We start from the raw sequence: 21,890 nt of genomic DNA, 5'->3' as shown, positions 1-21,890 counted from the left end.
AAAAAAACCCCGCAATTAGTTAATAGAAAGAAGAGAGTGCATATATTTGATAAGGCAAATTTTACTGTTCAGTGTGCTATTGAATATGTCGGAAAATCAAGAAAATCAACTGAAAAACAATCACAGGTTGTGAGAAAGGCTTCTTCTGTTTTAAGATCAGTGATTCTGAACATAACATTCACGTTTTCATTCTCCCCAAATAGAGGCTTTCAGTTTGAACTGGTACTCTTATGTGCTGAAATCAGAAATCCTAGACCTGTTTCGGGAACATTTATGAACTCCAAACATCAGAGGGTCATTCCAAAAGCCACCTGCCTCTCTCATTCATGCCCGCACACACACGCGCACACACACGCAGCTTTACTCGTAAGTGGAAAGCAACTTCTTGATAACAAGAGTGGATTTAAGATTCAGTGAAAACAAGGCACACTGTTGGATGGAAGCAGGGAGAGTAACAAATTTTCCTCAGGGTGTAAGCTCCCATATCTCATCGTTAGGTATGTTGGTTGTAGGACCCCAGCAGATACTACGTAACTACTTAAGGACTTTTCCTCGTATTCCTAATTTGCTAGGAGTTTGCATCTACTGGGTGTTGAGTATTACAAAGTTTTTGTAATCCATTCTTAAAATAATGTAATTTTTCTCCCTTTACTCAATTAGAATCGGGAACTACGTTAATTTATTACTTAACGTCGAACTGCTCTTGCATTCCTGGGGTGAATGCTTCTTAGCTGATGTCACCTTTCCTCCTGGGTTTGCTGTTATCACTGATTTCGGATGTTTGCGTCTATACTCTGCTCAGTGGCTTTCCTTTTTTCTACCGTTGGGGAATATGAGCGTTAGGTCAAAAAGTCAAGGAATAGCCAGTGTCGGTGAGAATGTGGAGAAGCCGGAACCCGGGTGCACTGCTGACGGGAACAGAACCTGGTGCAACTGCACGGAAAACAGCCTAGCAGCTCCTCCGGAAGTGAAACACACAATCCCCGCGCGACCCGGCAGTGCCACTCCCTAAGTACGGAACAACTGAAAACACGTATTCAAGCGAAGAAAGCTATACAGATGTTCAAAGCAGTACTTTTCCCATCAGCCAAAATGTGGCAACAATCCAAACGTTTACCAGCTGACGATGGGCAAAGAACGTGCATGTCTATCCACATAACAGAGTATTGTTCAGGCACAGAAATGAGTGAAGTGCTGATATTTGCTACAACACGGGAGGACTTGAACACAGTACGTTAAGGGAAAAAAGCCAGGCACAAAACCCACATATTACATGATCTCTTTTATGGGAGATGTCTAGAACAGGTAAATCCACAGAAAAAGAATTAGGTTAGCGGTTGCTTAGGATGGGGGCGGGGGTGGGCAGGAAGGAGAATGGGGGCCTCAATAGATGATGGCTAAAATGACACGGAGTGTCTTTTTTAAGTAATGAAAATGTTCTAAATCGACTGGTGATGGCTTCACGTATCTTTGAATATGCTAAAAACCACTGAACTGACCACTCGAAACGGATGAATAGTGTGGTATGTGAATTACATCTCAACAAAAACTGTCTTAAAAAAGATAAATAATACAAGAACCAGTCAACAAGTATTTTCCCTAGTCAAGCTGTGTTAATCCATATATTTATATTTCTATATTCTTAATATTTTTCACTTCATAGAAGTCTACTTCCTGTGGCTTTCAGCTCCAAGTGCCCACTAGTCTTCCAGAAGAGAGGAACACGTAAGACTAAAACTAAACAGAACGAACCTCAAGTGGTTGGGAATCCCCAGTACGGTCGATATGCACAAGGTCTTTTGGAGAATATAAGAAGGCACCGAATGTTTTTCAAAGTTTAGCTCGCCACTAAATAATGAAAAGCTCAGACATTTTCCCAAAAGTTATTCAAACCCCCTCACAATGAACAAAAGTCACAAAGAAATCAAAGCAACACCTGGAGATCACTAGGCGCCGTCTTTCCATCATGACTTTAAGACAGCTTATGCCTCTAATAATGCATTAAAATGTTCCCCCATATATTAGGACATGAATCATTTTCGAACAAAAACCAACCTACCATTATGTGTTCAAGTAGAGAGTCTATTGCGACTATGTTATCAAAATATGTCCTGAAAAAAAAGGAACAGAAAACTGGTAATTACTCTAAATAGGAACACAGAACATCTTAAACTTTGCATACATTTCCCAGTTTTGTCTACATTTAAGTAAAAAACGTAAAGATACACGTTGTTTGATTTTTGTCCTTTTGTGGAAACAACCAATAACAAGTTACTTTAGAGATAAATGAAACCTTATCAGTAACTTTGGTATGGAGTATCTGATTTCAGAGAGTATTTTATTGGTAAGTACCTATTTTGAGAGCAAGTCTGTAGCATTTAAGTAAAACTATGAAGGGATAAAATTGCTCACCATTTTTAGTATTTTCATGAATAACTTTGATCTGAAATAAAAATGTTCAAATTTGCTTAATCTCATTAATACAGTTAAAATGTAAATTAGCACTGAAAACCTGGAAAGTTAAAACACAGTTGCACTGTACCGAGAAAGCCATGGAACTCACTGGAGAAGAAACGTCAGAATACAAGAAATAATGACGACCTGATCATTTTACACGAGTAACTTGTGTTCATTATTACAAACAGCAGGTAAATACTTAGGAGATACGTGGCAGCTACATTAAAATGTCAACCTGATAAACGAGGAATGAGTAGGCATGTATCCTAGGGGATATTTTAATATAGGATCTACTGGTTCCTGGGAACTTAGCAAGGGACTCAGAATTAAGATAACTGAATAGTGATCAACAATGCCTTTCGCTTAAAAGACAAATTACCCAGCTTGGAGCCACTGAGACTCTGCTAATGTAACGTACCACAAGCAAGGGGGGAAGGTCCAGTGGGTTTCCCCGAGGGAAGAGATTTACAGGGATCAAATCGGGCTGTGGAAGCCTTGCAAGGTATTCAACTACACTAGCAAAGGAAGGTGAGTGGCTTCCCTTCCTGTGTGCTTGGGTGGTCAAGTCATGTGTCCCAGAAGTACTGTTTGATTCTGTCTCGGGGACACAGGGGCCTGGCAATCAAAGGAAAGCACCCTCATTCCCATGCTTCTCTAATTGCGTATTTTAAAACATCACGTAACACAAAGCAGCACCTTCAGACTAATGAGTGCTGGGGTCCCAACAGTCCTTGATGAGGAAGGTATTAAGTGCCACCAAAGTGGCCCGTGAGGGAGAATGTGGTCCCGGCCACTGCCAGTGGCCGTGGAACAGCAGGTACGTTATTCCTCCGTTAACTTGCCAGAGGACGTGGCCCTGAAGTGACCACCTCCTGGGCCATTATTTCAGATTTCGGCCATTCAGCAGATGGCTCAGATCTACAGACAACCCCGCTGGGAGCAGGGGAACCAATATGAACCGACGCTGCGGTGAACGTCTCTACCTGCTTCCGCCCCCACCCAAGGAAGCTTTTCCAGGGCAAACTTCAGGGAAATGGAACATTTTCTCTAAGGTGGTATTTGAGCTCCCATACATGGGAAAATTAAAATAAAAGTAATATTGCCGATACGGGGCGCCTGGGTGGCTCAGTCGGCGAAGCGTCCGACTCTCGGTTTCGGCTCAGGTCGTGATCTCATGGTTCGTGAGTTCCAGCCCCACGTTGGCTCTGTGCTGACAGCGTGGAGCCTGCTTGGGATTCTCTGTCTCTCCTTCTCTCTCTTTCTCTGCCCCTCCCTGCTCACTTTCTCTCTCAAAACAAATAAATAAACTTAAAAAAGATATTGCTCACCTGGTTTAATTTACTGACATTTTCAGAAAATGCCAGAGAGGGTTTTTGGAAAATAATAAACTAGAACATTTCCTCTTCTACTGCTCTCGGCTTTCTCCTGCAAAAACAGAAATACTTAGGGGCGCCTGGGTGGCACAGTCGGTTAAGCGTCCGACTTCAGCCAGGTCACGATCTCGCGGTCCGGGAGTTCGAGCCCCGCGTCAGGCTCTGGGCTGATGGCTCAGAGCCTGGAGCCTGCTTCCGATTCTGTGTCTCCCTCTCTCTCTGCCCCTCCCCCGTTCATGCTCTGTCTCTCTCTGTCCCAAAAATAAATAAACGTTGAAAAAAAAAAATTAAAAAAAAAAAAAACCAAAAAAACAAAAAAAAAAACAGAAATACTTAGTACCTTTAACATGCGCTAGTGACTCTAATTAGAAGATATGCACCAAATTGCAAATAAGTATTATCGCGTATACGTCTGCAATCCTTCAGTTGTAAAGTGACCACGGGTGCGAATGTAGCTTCACGGTCCGGGACGGGAACCTTTCTTACCAGACTACTGACTGCAGAATACACAGTACCTATTGCCGTCAGAGCCTGCACTGAGGGTAAACCCCGGATCCGGAAGAACTACGTCACCCCTAGAAACCAACACTTACTTGGATACGTCAAGTAGGAAGTCATTCAATTCGGTCTGCTTGGCAAGGCCTCTGCACACCTGCCAAAGAGAATGATGACTATTAATTGTAAGAGAGCTCCCCTTACGAAAAGGAACAATTCCAGAATACTATTTTCCCTCACTGTATTTTAAAAGACGTGACGCGATCACTTTTTATAACATGGTAATACTATCAATGGCAAGTTGAGACTTGAGATACTTCAATCCCAAGTATCTATGGAAGGCTTACGTGTGCTAAGCTCTGTTTTACGCACTTTATTATCTCACTTAATCAGTACAGAACACCATGGACTGGGGATTTGCTTTCCTCGTTGAAGCAAGAAGTCGTGCAGAACCACGCTCCCGCTCCAGAGTCACTGAGGGACGGGGCCAGCATTCAGACCCAGGCGATCAACCTCCATGGTTGCTCTTTAAAACTACTTCCCACTTTACACGACTGACACGTGGGCACGCATCCCGCTTATACGCGAGACGGTCAGGTCCGAGAGGTCCTTGCTCCCCACGCTATCACTCTGTAACTGTGTGCTTTTTCTCCTCCTATCCCACAATCTGAGTTTGCTGAAACAGATTTTTCCGCAACAAAGAAAGGTGGAAGGTACAAGGGGAGAATTGTTTTGCTGCTGTGTCCCCAAATTCTGAGGTTGAGTTACTGGGAGACACAATAAAGTCTGTGGTCTTTCCAATTAGAGCGTATTTTCAAGAGAAGCCAGTATCTGAAATTGGACACAAAAGTTTCCATATACCATTTAGTTCAGAGGATGCCTTAATTTAGGAAATGGGACTCATGATAATATCAATGTTACTGCCAGCAGGAGGCCGTCAGTGGAAAGCAAATACTGTGACAGAGCCCACACCATTTACTGTATAAACGATTTATAGTTATACATAAATACACGGCAAGATATTAAATACACGGCAAGAGAATTGCAAGATATTAAAGGCAGGGAGTAAGTAAATATAAGTTAGTAAACACAAGAGTTGAGAAATAACAAAACACCTAATATCCAAAAATGATACACTATGGTCACTTAGTAAGCCCCCCACCCCCAGGGGGGCACCGGAGCCCCCGGGAAAACACGCCCGGGACACACCTGCACCTGATGGATGGCTACTGAAGCCCAGGCAAGATTTGCTGTCGCGACCTACAAAAAAAGGGATGACACACGTTTTGATTAGTCACATGCAGAGACCCCAACACAGCACCTCCAGCATAACCATGTATGAGTAGTTTCCTGAGCCCACTGAGTATCTGAATATTTTGCCAAACGCAGAGCACCGAATATGTAGAAGGTTTCTCTTCCGTATTTCCTGCTCCTTTATAATGGAGCCTAACGCTCTCTCGATCCTCTTAATTTGGGATAAAAAAAGCAAGACAAAGGCCCAAGAGAGCTAGCCTCCGATGATTTTCGCAGAAAATGATCACTTTCCAGTTGAACAAAAACACTATTAAAATGGCCTCGGTGACTAGCATAAAACGATGAAGTATTTGCAACCTCCTGCTGACAAGTTCTCAAATTCCTGGCCCTGCCGCTTCTTTTATTGTTTGTTCGCTTCCCCAACATTTGCTGGGTGCCTAGTAGGTACCGGGCACTCCTCTAGACGCCGGGGACCCGGCCACCAGCAGCGACACCGCAACAGCTCACGGCGGACCGTGGGAGAGAGAAAGACGAGGAGGAGAGTCAGTGAGGTGCATGGCGCGCCAGCTGCTGACAAGGGGCCAGAGAGAAAAGGAGGCCCCAGAGGGAGAGGAAATGCTGGGGGAGCCGCCCGAGTCCACGTGCAGTGCTCAGGGAAGGCCTCCTCCGCGAGAGGGCAGCACGTGGGGACAACTCCTGAGGGGGGCGGCTGGGTCGGGACAACGAGGACACGCACAGCCCAGGCCGAGGGACAGCACGTGTGCGGGCTCCGAGCCGGAGCGGGTCAGCCTTGCTCGAGGGTCCAGCGTGGCTGGGGGAGGGGGGAGCAGGAGGTGGGGGTCATCCCGGTAAGTGGACAAAGCCCCTGAGGGACGGGCGCATATGCACCCTGGGAGGGACACACACATCCCGGCAGTAACTGGTTTTAGGGTTAATGAGCCAATTCTGATCCAGGGAATACTTCACGGAGCCCACTGGTTTCCAAATGTATTTGGTGCTGGAGCCTTTACTCAGGATACGCTCTAGGGAGAGGTCGTTTTTAAGAAAACTTTATAAAGACAACCAGAAAGTGAAAATTCTACAAAGTCATCCTGCTACTTTATTTAGTTCATAATACGGCACACTTCAATTTGTCCTGTTAGAATGGATTCCTACTAAAATAAATTATTGGATTTCTTTTTTTTATTAACGTGTAGGTATTATTTTTGAGAAAGAAAGAGAGACTGCCCATGCATACGACTTTGACGGGGGGAGGGGCAGAGAGCGAGGGGGACAGAGGATCCCAAGCAGGCTCTGAGCTGTCAGCACAGAGCCCAAAGGCGGGGCTCGAGCTCACGAACGATGAGACCGTGACCTGAGCCGAAGCTGGACACTTAGCCGACTGAGCCACCCAGGCGCCCCTAGATTACTATACGTCTAATTGAATCAGTTTTCCCTCTAAATAAGTACAGAAGAAAAAGTTTTTAAAAACCATCAAAACGTTGTTAAGCAACGTGTGGTTTGCGCTATTCACTCATCCATTAACTGAACAATATTAATGAGTAGCCTCAGCGGGCTAGCCTCACCTCCTGATGACTCATACAGAAGGCTTCTTTGCCCCAGTGCCGATACAGCTCAAGGATGCCAATCAAATCACCGATTGCAGTGACAATTGGTAAACAAAGAACAGACTGTATACGAGTCCCAGACTCCAGGCCAGTACCTCGTGGAAATCGTTCGTCCTGAAAAATAAAGGGAGAAAAGATACAAATTCAGTTTCAGTAAGACATGGAATTGTTATGTTATGATTCTTATTTGTCAGAAACCGCCTAATACTTGCAGTAAAACACAGCTAGTCTCTTTAAAAGGAAAACCAAATGACAATGGACACTATAAACTGTATTATCTTAGGGGGCTTATCTTAGGGGGCACACGCAGCCCGATGTTTACGGCAGCACTATCGACAACAGCCAAACTACGGAAAGAGCCCAAATGTTCATCGACTAACAAACGGATCAAGAAGACGTGGTGCATGGATACAAGGGAATACTACTCAACCACCAAAGAGAATGCAATCGTGCCATTTGCAACGACGTGGACGGAACCAGGGTGTATCATGCTAAGCGAAATGCCTCAGAGACAAATACCATACGATTTCACTCATATGTGGAATTTAAGAAACAGAACAGGTGAATACATGGGAATGGGGGAAAAAAGAGACAGGGACTGTATTTAAGACATTTTTAAATACAGAGAACAGACTGAGGGTTGTTGGAGGGCGGTGGGTGGGGGATGGGCTAGAAGGGTGAGGGGCATTAAGGACACTCGTTGAGATGAGCACGGGGTGTCATATGTGAGTGATGAAATCACTAAAGTCTACTTCTGAAACCAATTACTATACTATATGTTAACTAACTAGAATTTAAATAATAATTTGGGAAAAAAAAGTTTATCTTTAGTAACCTGGCACCTATACACAGATACTGCTTTAATGTTTCTTTATCCCTATGGAGTAGAATTTACTTAATGAAAATATATTAATTTCAGGCCATAATAAAAGGAGTTATGCTGGCTAACACGTATTTATCCGTCACCGTCTATGTGCCGTAACTTTTCCGGGGCCTTTACCGGTATAATGTCACGAGTGAAAACGACTCCACATGTAAACACCACAAGAAGGAAAGTTTATTGTTTCTTTTCTTTTTTTCAGGTTAGAATAATGTCAAAGTGTGTGGGTTTTTCAAAAAGTGTTTAATGTTTTATTTATTTTTGAGAGAGACAGAGAGAGCAGGAGAGGGGCAGAGAGAGGGAGACACAGAGTTGGAAGCAGGCTCCAGACTCTGAGCTGTCAGCACAAGAGCCTGATGCGGGGCTCAAACTCATAAACTGTGAGATTATGACCCGAGCAGAAGTCGGATGCTTAACCAACTGAACCATCCAGGCACCGCAAATAATCAAAGTGTACATTAACGATGATCTTTCTGATTGAATCTCAAAGGCCCATATTAAGTATTCAAATCATCTAATAATTATCAATTACTTATAAAGAATGAAATTGGTCCTTTGACTTTAATAACTTTCTAGGTTAACAGATCACTCAAACGAATACAGGGAAATCAAATGAATTAATCCCAAAACACTAATTCTCCTTATTGAATTTCTGCTGTTCTGTAGGAAGCTTTTCATAAATCAACAGCACAGATCAGTATTGCTGATTTACAGGTCTTTTGAAAGCTTGAATATACACTAGGACATGTTCAAGGGGCAACCTATATGGTATCTTAACACTTTCCAAAACTGCAGTGTATTTGAGATGGGACATTGTGTGAGTTTACAGTGCAAACATGCTGATTTGGTATATTCGTATGTTGTAATATGACCGCCATTGTAGTAGTTTGCATTTCTGTCTCGTCACATGATTAGCCTACAACTAGATCTAGTCTCTCAGTGACCTTCATCATCTACATCCGCATCTATACAGATAACTGGAGGCAAAACCGCAATTAAAACCCAGGTCTCTCGACTCCGAGTTAGCACTTTCCAGAGCAATTTCCTTACACCTGTTTGCCTACCTGTCCATTTCAGCCTAAACTCAGGGAGTGACTCTTCATCACGAGGCTCACCTATCGCGTGGAAGACTGCACTAAGGGCTCCGTTTCGTCACGTTCCCTACGTCCACGTCCTTCGTCAGTACCCTCCAGTATCGAGTCCGGGTTTGCTTACGTGATTCACTTGAACCAACACGAGGGTGGGAAATGCGATACCAGCAGAGGCTTGAAAACTCACTTGCATGTTCCAAGTCTTCTCTGGAAGCCTTGCCACCATTGTTGAGAACATTCCAGGCTGGCCTTACTTAGGGGTGGGGTGGGGTGGGGAGCTGGGGAGGTGTGGGAGTGACAAACACAGAGAACTGAGGCCATCTAAGGCCAGCCAGTTGACGTCAGTTGACGGCCAGTTGATGTCAGATGCACAAGCAAGCCTAGCTGAAGGTGGCCCAATCCAGGGCTCAGGAGAAGTGACAAGTGGCTGTTGGGTGACAGCATTGATACTCGGGCAGCACAGCCCTCAGCACCAGCTGACTCATTCGTGTGCATCTTGCTATGACATGAAACACAAAACAGTAATCATCCAGGGGCGCCTGGGGGGCTCAGTCAGTGAGACGACGGCTCAGGTCACAATCCCACGGTGCACAGGATGGAGCCCCGGGTCATGCTCTGCACTGACAGCAGGGAGCCTCCTCGGGATTCTCTCCCTCCCTCTCTCTGACCCTTCCTTGCTCGTGCTCTCTCTCTCTCAAAATAAATAAATAACCAAAAAACAAACAAAACAAAACACCCATAGCAATCATTTAGTTTACATGAATATAAACCTACAATTTATGTTCAAATGTACTGGTATGGACTGAAATAAGAGCTAAAAGTAGCCCTCGGTGCGTATCGTAAGATAGGATTTTCTGAGGACAGAAGTTCATTTACAAACAAATTCATTTATTGATCTGTATCTTGCTCTAATGCTTTTATGGCTTGAATAAATGGCTTGAATCGTAACAGCAAAATGATATGCCACCTGCATGAAATAAGTATTTCAGGTTACGAATGTCACAAAAAGCAAAAAGCCATTTACCCCAAGGATGTCTTCCACGAGCAACGTTTTTCTCGATTTGGCCACGTAGGCAGAGATGGTGGTGCCCTGGGCGATGGGCCCGGCAGGGATGAGCCGGGGTTTCCCTTCCTTGATTCCAGGGGGGGTGAACACACACAGACTCTAGAAGAAGGAAAGAACACGTCTTACGGATTTTACAGACCTCCCTGTACTTCCGCACTAACAGACAGACTCCTAAGTATTACTTATCAGTCACGAGGCATCTTTGAGCCAACGAAAACGAGGAAGATGCTTTGCAATGATCAAAGTGGGGTGTGTGTGGTGAAATTCTCTCCGGTATTCCCAATGGGACACAAAACACAGGCTTGATGTAGGACTAAAATCAATGTCCAGGCACAGCAAACCTCGCAAAATGGCCTCTTATCTCGATATATGGAAAATAATAAAATACAAAGTAAGTGGTCCTTGGGGTCCAGATATTGCCAAACGAGAAACAGAGAACATCGGGTCCAACCTGCCCCAGAGGCTGGCACACAGATCTGGAGACAGGATCAGTGACTACAAGTCAAGTTGTTCAGAACATTGTTTCTTCCTCTTTTTTTTTTATGACTCAATCACTCCATTCTTTAAACTGGCCTGACTATAAAATGACAGATTCAAAATACTCTCGATAAACATTTTGCTCTTCTCTGTGCAAAAAATTATGGACAAATCTGGGTGCATCTTTCCCTTTCAAATGACCAGGTGGGAAGGTAAAGTCCTGAAGGTATCTTAAAATAAATGGTTTTTTTTTTTTTTTTAAAATATGATCAGTTATTTTTACTAAATCCAGTACTTTGAATAAATTTCTACTAAGAATTGCTAACCAAAACAAATCCCCTAGAGACTGGGGGCAGTATTTTGACATCACTATATTATGATTATCTACTCAATTTGAAAAGTATTAAGGTTCAGTAAATTCTCCCAGCACTTTACTTTTATCTTAGACTGGACTGCTGTAAGTTAAAGCCTGAAGACCTGTGAAGCAGTAAGATTAGACAATCCTCTTAAGCTATACATGTTCCTATTAATACTTACTAAGCAAATTCTCGGTAAAGACATCGAATTGGATCTAATTATACACGTATTAGGTCAGTGGTCTTCAAGGCTTTGTAATGTCAGAGAATACTTTCTTCCTATAAAATCTTAACTTATAATCACAGGAGAGTAAACCCTATGAACTCGAGCTCCTTCAATCAGCCAGGAGTAGGGAGGAAGAAAGGAAAGCAAAGCATAGGCGCACCCCAGCTGCTTGAAATAAGTCATTACTTACAGATTAGAGGCGAAGTTCAAAATATTTTTATTCACACCTATAGCTCTATCAGTTTGGACTGTGCCTAAGTAGTATTTGCTATTAAGTACAATGCCTGTGAAAAATATTTTTAAAATGATTCTTATTAAGGGATTAAGTTTAAAACGCTTATTACAAGTTATGCACTTTTAAAAGACTTTTAAGATTTAACTACATATAAGATGGTAAATGACAACTTCACCTTATTTTTAGAGGTTAGACTTCAGTGTCACTATTTTTAAAGTTACTATAATTCTATTACCCACCAATATGCACATGGCATAGATGATGTAATCTGATTTCTTACCACCGCCACATGACAAGCCAGTGTGCCACCCTCTCTTAAGATTGAAAGAAGAGTAGAAAAAGTATTCAAGAATGGGAAGATGGGATAATTGCAAGACAAAGGTGTAAAGGATACGCTGTATCTAGCCGGAAGAAAAATCAGAGTTAATGACGATTTTCTCAAACTATGAGAAAGTTAATCCTAAGAAAGCTGCTGAGAAACGTTCTCTTTCTTTACCGAAGACAGAAGGCAGGAAATGAATTTGAATTGAACTGAGGGCTTGCAGAGCTCCTACAGGACTTCCCATGGCCATGACCGTGACAGAAGGTAAACTCTGGGGCAGGCTCACAGCAGTGGCTTGGGCTTTTTTTTTTTTTTTTTTTTTTTTTTTAAATAGTCTTTGGCTTTGTTTCTGTTTGAAGATCTACAACAGACATGGTTTTTGGATGGCTTTGTGATATATGCCCTTCACGGCTAGATTTAATAATATCTTAAGTTATAATTAACCTTCAAAAGTCAATCATGAAAGAATAGCTTATACATCCCTATATTACTAGGAGATCATGTATTTAATATCATAAAATGTTTACTGCCTCTATAGAGTTCATATATGGGGCACAAGCAACAGATAAGCAAACACCGTACCAAGGTTGTCTGGAAAGCTAGTCTATGTATTGGGCTTCCTGACAATAAAAGGTTTGGAAATCTTTCAATTACTTGATTGAATCTGAAAAACCTGTAAACAATAAATAATTACCAAAAAATTAAGTAGCTCTTTACTGTGGAAACTTTATCCTTGTTTTACCAATTACCTTCTGATTTTTGTTCATATTTACGGGATAGAAATGTTTCCAAATGGGAGCTGAGGACAAGTGCTAACAAGTATTGAATAAGTGGTCAGATGAAGGCCAAGGGCTCCGGCAGGAAGGGAGAATGAGGACCAGCCTGGGACTGACACCAGTTTCTGACGTGGTTTCACTTTCTCCCCTGTGCATTAGGGGCTTTCCTGTTCTTTTTTTGTTTCTATGTTTTACTCCATACAATTTCCTGTGCAAAAGTTCCCTTCATAACATCCATTTCTGATTGAAGATCAGTCCCTGGCTTGAATTATGTGTTCAGTAATGGGTTCTTTATGACCTTCGCAGTTGTACGGACTGATTGGCAGCTATTATCACAAACAGAAAAAGTCAGTAACAAACCTCTGAATTAGAGGCTGAATTTTACAGGTATTCAAGGGATGGGGAAGATCTATGAAACCTACCTTTATTTACCCTACAGAAATAAGCAAACGGACAGCTGTGTACTGAATAGTTACTCCCCAGTGGTTAAACTAACACCTCCACCAAATACTTGGGTCTGTTTCTGAATTCTCAACTCTGTGCCAGTAGACTGATCGGTCTACCATACTGTTTTAATTACGACAAGTTTGTAGCACATTTTGTGATCTGACAAGGCAAGTCTTGCTTTGGTTCTGAATGTTTCAAAGCATTCACAGTTTATTTTATAAGATAGACTTTGCATTTTTCATTGGTAACGGGGGCTGCATTAATGCATTAACCAATAATGAGTGTAAGTTCTAGGGCAACTTACAAAGGAAATAGTAACTTTATTTAAAAAAAATCATTATGATCTTTGGCATATGGGTTTGACTGGGATGTTCATATGATTAAGATTAAAAAATATTATATTATTTTTATAAGAGGGCAAAAGGAAACTTCTATCAAACATCACTATGCAATATTTTAGAATGTATTAAGACTACTTATGCATGCACTTAAAATACATAATTTATCTATAAAATCCAATGTTGAACTGAGTCTCTAAAATTAATTCCTTCTCTAACACTGTATAAATCTATGAAAGCTTTGATCAGCACAAACATATTTTAGAGGCTAGAGATAAAAACAACTAAAAACAAGGAAAAATTCCAAAGTTTCAAACCAGAACCACCTCTACTCTTTCCAGAGAAGAAATCAACTGCACTCAGAGCATGCAACTTGACAAATACTGCTTATTTCTAAGATGAGGTAATTTAAAGCCGCTAAGATTGGTAACAGTTGTCATGAGCAGTAGATTGGCTCAGTGAAGCAATAAGGAAGCATTCAAATTATTAAAAAAAAAAAAGCAAATTTGGAGAAATCAATTTGATGGAAAATGAACACTAGAAAAGACTATCACGATTTAATTGAAAAAAAAACTGATTTTTCGGTGAAATGGGAAAATCACTGACGTCAATTAGATACTTCCGGTGAGAGACATTGCTCTCATCTTCCTTCCTATACGCAATTCAAAGATCACTTTATTCATGAAACTTCATTTCTTATGTTAAGGGTTCAACTCACAATCAGTTAAATTTTAGAAATACTTTAAAAAATATATCACTTAAGCTTACCCTTAAGTTGTTTTTCTCCCAAGACACTGGATGGCAGTGGTTAGTAAACGAATTTAGATCTATGCACGTGGGCATGACTACCTGGCCCCAAATCCACCTGGAATTTTAAAGACAGAACTAACTCTACAGGATTCTTTTTAGACTTTTTTTTTTTTTTTTTTTAATTTTTTTTTCAACATTTTTTATTTATTTTTGGGACAGAGAGAGACAGAGCATGAACGGGGGAGGGGCAGAGAAAGAGGGAGACACAGAATCGGAAACAGGCTCCAGGCTCTGAGCCATCAGCCCAGAGCCTGACGCGGGGCTCGAACTCCCGGACCGCGAGATCGTGACCTGGCTGAAGTCGGACGCTTAACCGACTGCGCCACCCAGGCGCCCCTAGACTTTTTTTTTTTAAGTTTGTTTCTTCTGAGAGAGAGAGAGAGAGAGAGAGAGAGAGGCGCAGAGAGAGAATCCCAAAGCCTGACGCAAAGCTTAAACTCACCCCAAACCAAGAGTCAGACAAGTAACCAACTGAGCACCCGGCACCCCCCACCCTGCAGGAGTCTTAAAATTAACCTACTGAAGTTCACTGTGCAGCTGAAGAAAGTCACACGATTCCTTTAAACTACCTGCTATAAACTGATTTCTAACACCAATATATGAAAAGCCAGGTACGAATGTACTATATGAATTAAAAATTTAGGAGTTCGAAAGGTTTTACGCTTTTCCAAACAACTCTTACTGATAACACAAGAAAAACCTGTAATGATAATATTATAAAGGATGTTATGTATCAGAGTAAAAGACGAGGTATGGAAGAGAAAAATGGTAAAAACAGTAAAAGTTTAGGGGCACCTGGGTGGCGCAGTCGGTTAAGCGTCCGACTTCAGCCAGGTCACGATCTCGCGGTCCGGGAGTTCGAGCCCCGCGTCGGGCTCTGGGCTGATGGCTCAGAGCCTGGAGCCTGTTTCCGATTCTGTGTCTCCCTCTCTCTCTGCCCCTCCCCCGTTCATGCTCTCTCTCTGTCCCAAAAATAAATAAACGTTGAAAAAAAAAAAAATTAAAAAAAAAAAAAAAAAAAAACAGTAAAAGTTTAATTAAGCAAAATCCTATCACAGGAAAACTAGTTTTGTTTCCAACAAGTATTTCAACAGCACCTTGTACACATCGATGTCAGCCCCTGGTAAGGCTCAGGACATATAAATACACTCCTTCGTGCCCTAACTCTGGACCTGTCGCAAACTGCTCCTTCTACCTAAGAAAGTCCTTTATTTCCCGTCTTATCTACTAAGTGCGAGGTCTTCCAGGCCCCGCTGACACAGAGCTAATCATCGAGTTGTTTTTAAAGTGATCCCCCCCAAGACCCCCTCAAATTCGGCATCCCAGAACACCTGGGGTTTGTCTCCGTTTGCACTCAAGACCAGATGTGATAATCAACTGTGGATTTCTCGATTTCCCCTACATTCTTTGATGATAGAATGTTTTGTTTGGCTTTGTTTTGTTTTTTATAATCTTCGTATGCTCATCGATTTAGCATAGATTTTTGGCACATGAAAAGTATTTTAAGTGGTTTGTTGAATGAATCGCATCCATGACATAACATTTAACCAACGGAAGTTAGATTAAGCTTCAGGAAGTTTAAGACTCTTGTCAAAGTCACAAAGTGGTGAACTGGAACTCACGGGGGCCAACTCCAGAATCATGATTCTTTGGGAAGCCGTCCTTCTTCCCAGCTCTGAAACAGCGTGCACAGCACGGGACCCGTCTTTCCCGAAGGGCTGGCGGGGGTGCGGGGGGAACTGAACGAGAAGAGCACCGGGGGTGGGGTGTTGAACGAGGGAGCCCCTTCCGCCTCACCACTGCTCTCGGGGACAGCAAACTGCCCAAACAAGGTTGGTACTCAACAGCCTGCTGAATACATGTCCTACTCAAACAATAGCCTGCTGAATACACGTCCTACTGGCTTTTAGAAGAGCTTTATTTTAATACCGTTTTCCGTTTCTTCCATTTACTGGTCTATTAGGTTTTCTATTTGCATTAAACGGGACAATTTATATTTTCCTCAAAAACTGACCATTTTTCCCCCTACATTTTCACATTTATTAGTACAAGTATCCTCTCATGATTTATCATTTTCATCCTGTTTTATTTTCTAAATTATTAAACATAAATGTGTCTTCTCTTTTTGTTAATTAGGTCAGTAAATACCTCATATCTGTATAAAGTCTTTAGATTCCCTTGTTTATATGGATTTTCTCTTTCTAAATCCATAGACTAAAAAGGCACATCCCAAGGGGACAGATACTTTAATCTATGACTGTGTCTCTAGTACCTGAGATTACTACCATGTAATCGTACCCAATAAAAATGTGTTGAATTCATGAATTAACTTATTTTGTCCCTTATTTATTAATGCTCAAAAATGCATACAAGGTGCTTCAAGGATCTGCACTATCCACTGTGGACAGCCTTGCCCAGGGTTGTAGCAATACGACAATTCATTTTTGTAAACCTAATTGTCTGAATATCCCAGTAACTATACTCGTTTTTTTCCCAAGAAGTGACATTGCACATTAATTTTGTTTAATTTCCTTGTTTTTAGCCATTATGGGGATCTGAACTCTTCAATGGGGGCTAAACACATCAAAGTAGGATCTAACCCAAAGAAGAAAGGGAAACCCATGTTCGTAAATCCTGAAATTACATATATATATATATATATATATATATATATATACACATACTTTTTGGATAAACCTACTTGCAGATACTACTAACATTCTCCAAATTGTATTTTTTGTTTGTCAATCACTAAAACACTATTGTATATTTCTGTCCTTTTGGGGTTTTTTTTGGTGTGACTGTTTTGCTTTACAAATTTTAACGCATCAACACTTATTGGGTAAACTGAGTAACAGGTCTCCCCTCGTTGCAGACTAAACCCTTCATAAACGCCAAGTGATCTCCTGTTCCAATTTAATGCTTTTATTCCCCAAACTCATCTTCGTCATTGATCCTGTGGTACTTTCTCTCCTTTTGTTTTCATTTTTCTGGAATAGGTCTGCTTCACCTAAAATTCTCTTTTTATTTTCAATCATTCTTAAGTCCTTTTCTATATGTGCCTCTATAAAACAGAAGACAGTTGTGAGTTTTTTAAACCTAACTTAATTTTTTTTTCTTTCAGTAACTGGGTCTATTCTACTTGTAATTTTGTTGTGACATATTTTGGTAGAGAGTTCCACAATCTATTTTATGTTTCACTTTTAGTGTTTTAACACTATTTCGTTTGTTTTCTATCTTTTCCTGAACTTTCCATGTTTTCTTTAAATTTTTTCTCTCCAACAATATTAATGTGGGTTTTTAATTCTACTAGGGGAACTTCTGACATACATAAATTTTATTTAAGTTATATTTATCAATGCATCAATTTCAGAAATTAATTAATTTCTGCTGGTTCTTATTTATAAAAGAAAACAATACTTTTATAAGTATAAGCATTTTATAATTCTCCCTGTGTCCATCTTAATCCTTGGAATTTTTGATACAGACTAAAAATTTTATCTCAGTCTGTTTGGGCTACCTTATTATAATTTTTTCACTACAGCATATACATTTTGTTATATATGTGAGTTGTTTAAGTAAGGCTTTATAACTATGATTCAAAATCCTGAGGCAATTTACAAAAGATTGACAAGGGGAGCCTGGGTGGCTCAGTCGGTTAAGCATCCAACTTCAGCTCAGGTCATGATCTCGCAGTTTGTGAGTTCGAGCCCCGCATCGGGCTCTGTGCTGACAGCTCAGAGCCCAGAGCCTGCTTCAGATTCTGTGTCTCCCTCTCTCTCTGCCCCTCCCCTGCTCATGCTCTGTCTTAAAAATAAATAAAACATTAAAAAATATATGTAAAATAAAATATAAAAGATTTACAAATATCTATAACATGCCCCTTTTTACAAAGGAAGGAATAGAAGAAAATACATGTGTATCTGCTCACCCCGGCCAAAAAAAAAAAAAAAAAGCTTTTTTTATTAATATGGTTGGCTTACATTTTAGAAGTATGTCAACATCTGTTCAAGCAATAGGGCAGATTAGATAATTTGATACTCCTGAAAAATTCAATTTAAAAAAATTTTAAAGGCTGGATAAAGTACATTTTCAATCCTTTCTAATGCATTGCTGGGCTGAGAAGAATGGACAGAATGCACAGGAATCTAAAAAGAAGTCAATAACGGAACTTGCGAGGCAAGCAAATCCCAAGTTGGATTTTTCTAGAGAGCAAGCAAAGCCTGGATGTACTGACCCTCCCTCAGGAAAGCACCGCGGGACACAAGACCTGCTGGAGGCCAGGACCAGAACGGGCTGGCGCCTCATCGAAGCTGGTGGTTACGGTCAATATAGCTACAGGCGCAAGGAGATTACTAGAACACCAGATTGTCTTGAATTTACTGCTGGAGGGAAAATGAAAATCTCTTCTGAGAAATCGTAACTGTGCATCATGTGGCTGTGAGGCTGGAATCCATACTACTCTGCAGTCTGAAAAAAAATCTCATGAGATAATTTAAAGTCGTGCTGGATTGGTATTGCCTTAGGTGACCGGCCAAAACGAATACATATCCTGTCTCCAGGAAAAGAACTTCAACACAACCCTCAAGAACACCCATTTTATTTTTTTTTTTTATTTTATTTTTTTTTATTTTTATTTTTTTTTTTTTCAACGTTTATTTATTTTTTTGGGACAGAGAGACAGAGCATGAACGGGGGAGGGACAGAGAGAGAGGGAGACACAGAACTGGAAACAGGCTCCAGGCTCTGAGCCATCAGCCCAGAGCCTGACGTGGGGCTCGAACTCACGGACCGCGGAATCGTGACCTGGCTGAAGTCGGCCGCTTAACCGACTGCGCCACCCAGGCGCCCCAAGAACACCCATTTTAAAAGGCCCGAGGAAGAGTATGATTCACGGTCAAAACATCAAATAAAATGAGACACACAAGCAAATAAGCCACCGGCTGTTGACAGGTGGGTGAAACAAAAGCCAAGAAATGTAAATTCTGGGTGGAAAAAAAAAACAATATAAAAGAGGTTTAGTTAATATATCCCAAGAAATAAAAGATAAACTTGAAAAAATATCCAGGGAATAAAAAACTATATTGAAGAACTGAGAGAAAATCAAAAAGAACCCGAAAGCAACTATGTTAAAGTCAATATACAGAGAGAGAATTTTTATTAATCTGAATTCTCTATCCGGCAAAGATGTATTTCAAGGAAGTGTTGAAATAAAGACCTACTCCAACAAAAACTGAGAGACTCCCACCAGTGTACCCTCACTAAGGGAAATTCTACAGGACAGAAGAGACCCGATTCCAAATGGAAGACTTGAACGCACAGAAAGAAAAACGTGGCCGACCAAACACAGTAGTACCCCTAGGTCTCTGCCTTCACGAAGCGTACATTCTAGAGAGAGCCAGATGAACCAATCGTCCCACAAAGCACAAATGTACACTCACAGCTGAGTTCTACGAAGGAGAAGCATGCGATACTAAGAAGGCTCGACAGAGTGAGATCTGACTCGGGAAGGTCAGAATTAGCCACATCTTGGCCACGCTCTCTGCTATTCCCAGGCCACACGTGGACCAAGGAAGCAGTGACCCCAGAGAGAACCATGCCAAGTACCATTAGCTGACCTCAGGAATTCAGGAATGGAGAATAAAGAGCCGACTAGAGCCTGGATGGACAGACTATCATCCCCTCAATTAAGTTACAGAAGTAAAAGAATTAGAAGCGATATACGTAGAATACGCTTTAGATGTTGTGGACACAGAAGGTTTTTCTAAGTCACATATTCCAGGAAGCTACTTCACGGAGGTCAATGTACAAACAAGCCTGCAAAAATAAAGTCAAACCTGCAGCCAAGTGACTAAGAGTCTGGGATCTGGGAATCTAAACCCAGGCTCTCCAGTCAAGCACTTCTTGAGGCTCTCACCGCCTGCAGACCCCTGGCCTCTTGTGGCCTGCCCTTTCTGACCTCTGAAACCACTCTTCCCCCACTACCCCCTCCAATTCTCTTTCACACACAGCGGAAGAGGGTCATCCCATGGGGCCCTCAGTGCCCGGGTTCACTCACTTCTTTTCGTGTCAACAGTTAGAAATGCTGAGTCCAGCATCCAGGTTTCATCAGAGAACCGGATTGGTCCAAGTTTGGGTCACAAACAGCTGTGACTGAAGGAAAAGGGTCACACGGCAGGTACTCAGCTGCCAAGGCCAAGCCCTGTGAGCTGTCTGCAGATCCCAGGGGTGTCATAATGAGACTTGCACTCTCCTGATCGCACCGAGCTCACATACACACCGGCACGTTTTAAATACAATTGCAAATGATATACTAGTTTTTTTTTTTAAAGGAATTCTTAATTTTTAAAGAAAAGTCCCAAAATTTTAGAAATAAATTTTTAGAATGAACAGGGAAGAATGAGATCTCTTTGTTATTTTAGTAACTTAGCCATTTAAAACTACCAGTGTCTGAAGTATCATTTAAAGTTTTTGGAAGCAGGAGTGGTATCTGAATAATTCAACTTAATGGAACTCTTGTCTCTGTACATGGAAGGCACTAGGAGAGATGCTGGGTGAATGCAAAGATTAGTAAGAAAAGGTCCTTGCCCCAAAGAGCTTTTAATCCTGTAACGTAAATTTTTACGATGCAAGGGGAGGGAACAAAAAGGATCAACGATGGGTTCAGTGAATCGGCCGGGAAACATTTTTGTGCAACGACTTTTCATCCTTTGCGTTACTGTATTATTCACGAGCACCATTAAACGTCTCGGAATACTTGCGTCTCTATTCCTATTACCATTTTATAAACCATAAATAGCACACATTTGATTACTCATGAATACAAGCATCACAGTGCAAAAAGAAACCCCAAATCTCCAAGAACAATGCCTAACACATAAGAAATACACAGTGAAATTTTTCCAAATGTATTTATAAATGCTTTCTATACAGTTAACCTATGAACGTAATTCTTATTGGCTCAGAATATTCTTTTAAGATGTTACGTGTGTGGTTTTAACATCACAACACAAATCAAATGCCAGTAAGCTGAACATCTTGAACTGCTTATGCACGCCGCATTTGACCATGGGCTGTGCTCTGAGTAAGCTGCAACAGAAACAGAGGCTCCAGCCTGTGGCACGCAACACTAAGACAGGCACACCACGGAAGTGTGAGCTATGGCCACCGCGGCTCAGGGGTCTCCACGGAGTAACGCCGTCCCCGCACTGTTTCAGTGGCCTTCAGGAAGTCCAAAGAACTCACCTAAAAAATGCTCCACTTTTGTCCTTGCTTTATTCTACTGCAGGCAGCGTGCTGAAAAGGGCATACGCCGTCCCTGACACCCCAGCCCACAGTGCCGAAGCATCTTCTGTACAGAACGGTCTAGAGGTGCCATTCTAAGACAGGCCAAAACCAAAACAGTAAGTAAACTGTGAGATTTCATGCCCAAACGTTGCCACGCTGGTGAGATTTTCACCTGGCAACAACCGTAGACAGAAACGAAATACAAAATGAGTTTGAAGTACTTAATTGCCATGTGTCTGTGGTTTGTAGCCCAGCTGACCTTTTTTAAAGAGCTTATGACACGTTCTTATCTAGAGCACCAGAATCTAAATTCAGATACTTACGTTATTGCACTCTCCAAGGAAATACAGTGCAAATCCATCAGCTTTTGTGGCTGCCAAAGTAATAAAAAAG

The 21,890-nt window shown here is 41.6% G+C and overlaps 1 protein-coding gene across 6 annotated transcripts in view; it reads right to left on the bottom strand.

Moving 5' to 3' along the window:
* Nucleotides 1-21,866, bottom strand: part of LOC125158403 (cAMP and cAMP-inhibited cGMP 3',5'-cyclic phosphodiesterase 10A-like) — a 60,732-nt gene extending 38,866 nt beyond the window's left edge. For 2 of the 6 annotated variants that reach the window (XM_047845393.1, XM_047845391.1), the window contains exons 1-5: nucleotides 10,182-10,322; nucleotides 7,145-7,300; nucleotides 5,535-5,585; nucleotides 4,424-4,482; nucleotides 2,060-2,111 (exon numbers count right to left, since the gene is read on the bottom strand). In XM_047845393.1, the coding sequence (XP_047701349.1) occupies nucleotides 2,060-2,111; nucleotides 4,424-4,482; nucleotides 5,535-5,585; nucleotides 7,145-7,159 (177 nt within the window). In that variant the 5' untranslated portion in view covers nucleotides 7,160-7,300; nucleotides 10,182-10,322. Of the gene's footprint in view, nucleotides 1-2,059; nucleotides 2,112-4,423; nucleotides 4,483-5,534; nucleotides 5,586-7,144; nucleotides 7,301-10,181; nucleotides 10,323-11,237; nucleotides 11,262-14,168; nucleotides 14,194-21,820 lie in introns of those variants that run through there. The other 4 variants (XM_047845396.1, XM_047845395.1, XM_047845394.1 and 1 more) reach the window with 4 other exon arrangements.
* Between the last annotated feature and the right edge of the window lie 24 nt (nucleotides 21,867-21,890).

Source organism: Prionailurus viverrinus, unplaced genomic scaffold (genome assembly GCF_022837055.1).
Source record: "Prionailurus viverrinus isolate Anna unplaced genomic scaffold, UM_Priviv_1.0 scaffold_35, whole genome shotgun sequence".
In the NCBI taxonomy this organism is placed as follows: domain Eukaryota; kingdom Metazoa; phylum Chordata; class Mammalia; order Carnivora; family Felidae; genus Prionailurus; species Prionailurus viverrinus.
Note: the sequence above shows the minus strand (reverse complement) of the source record. Positions and strands in the feature narration are given on the sequence as shown.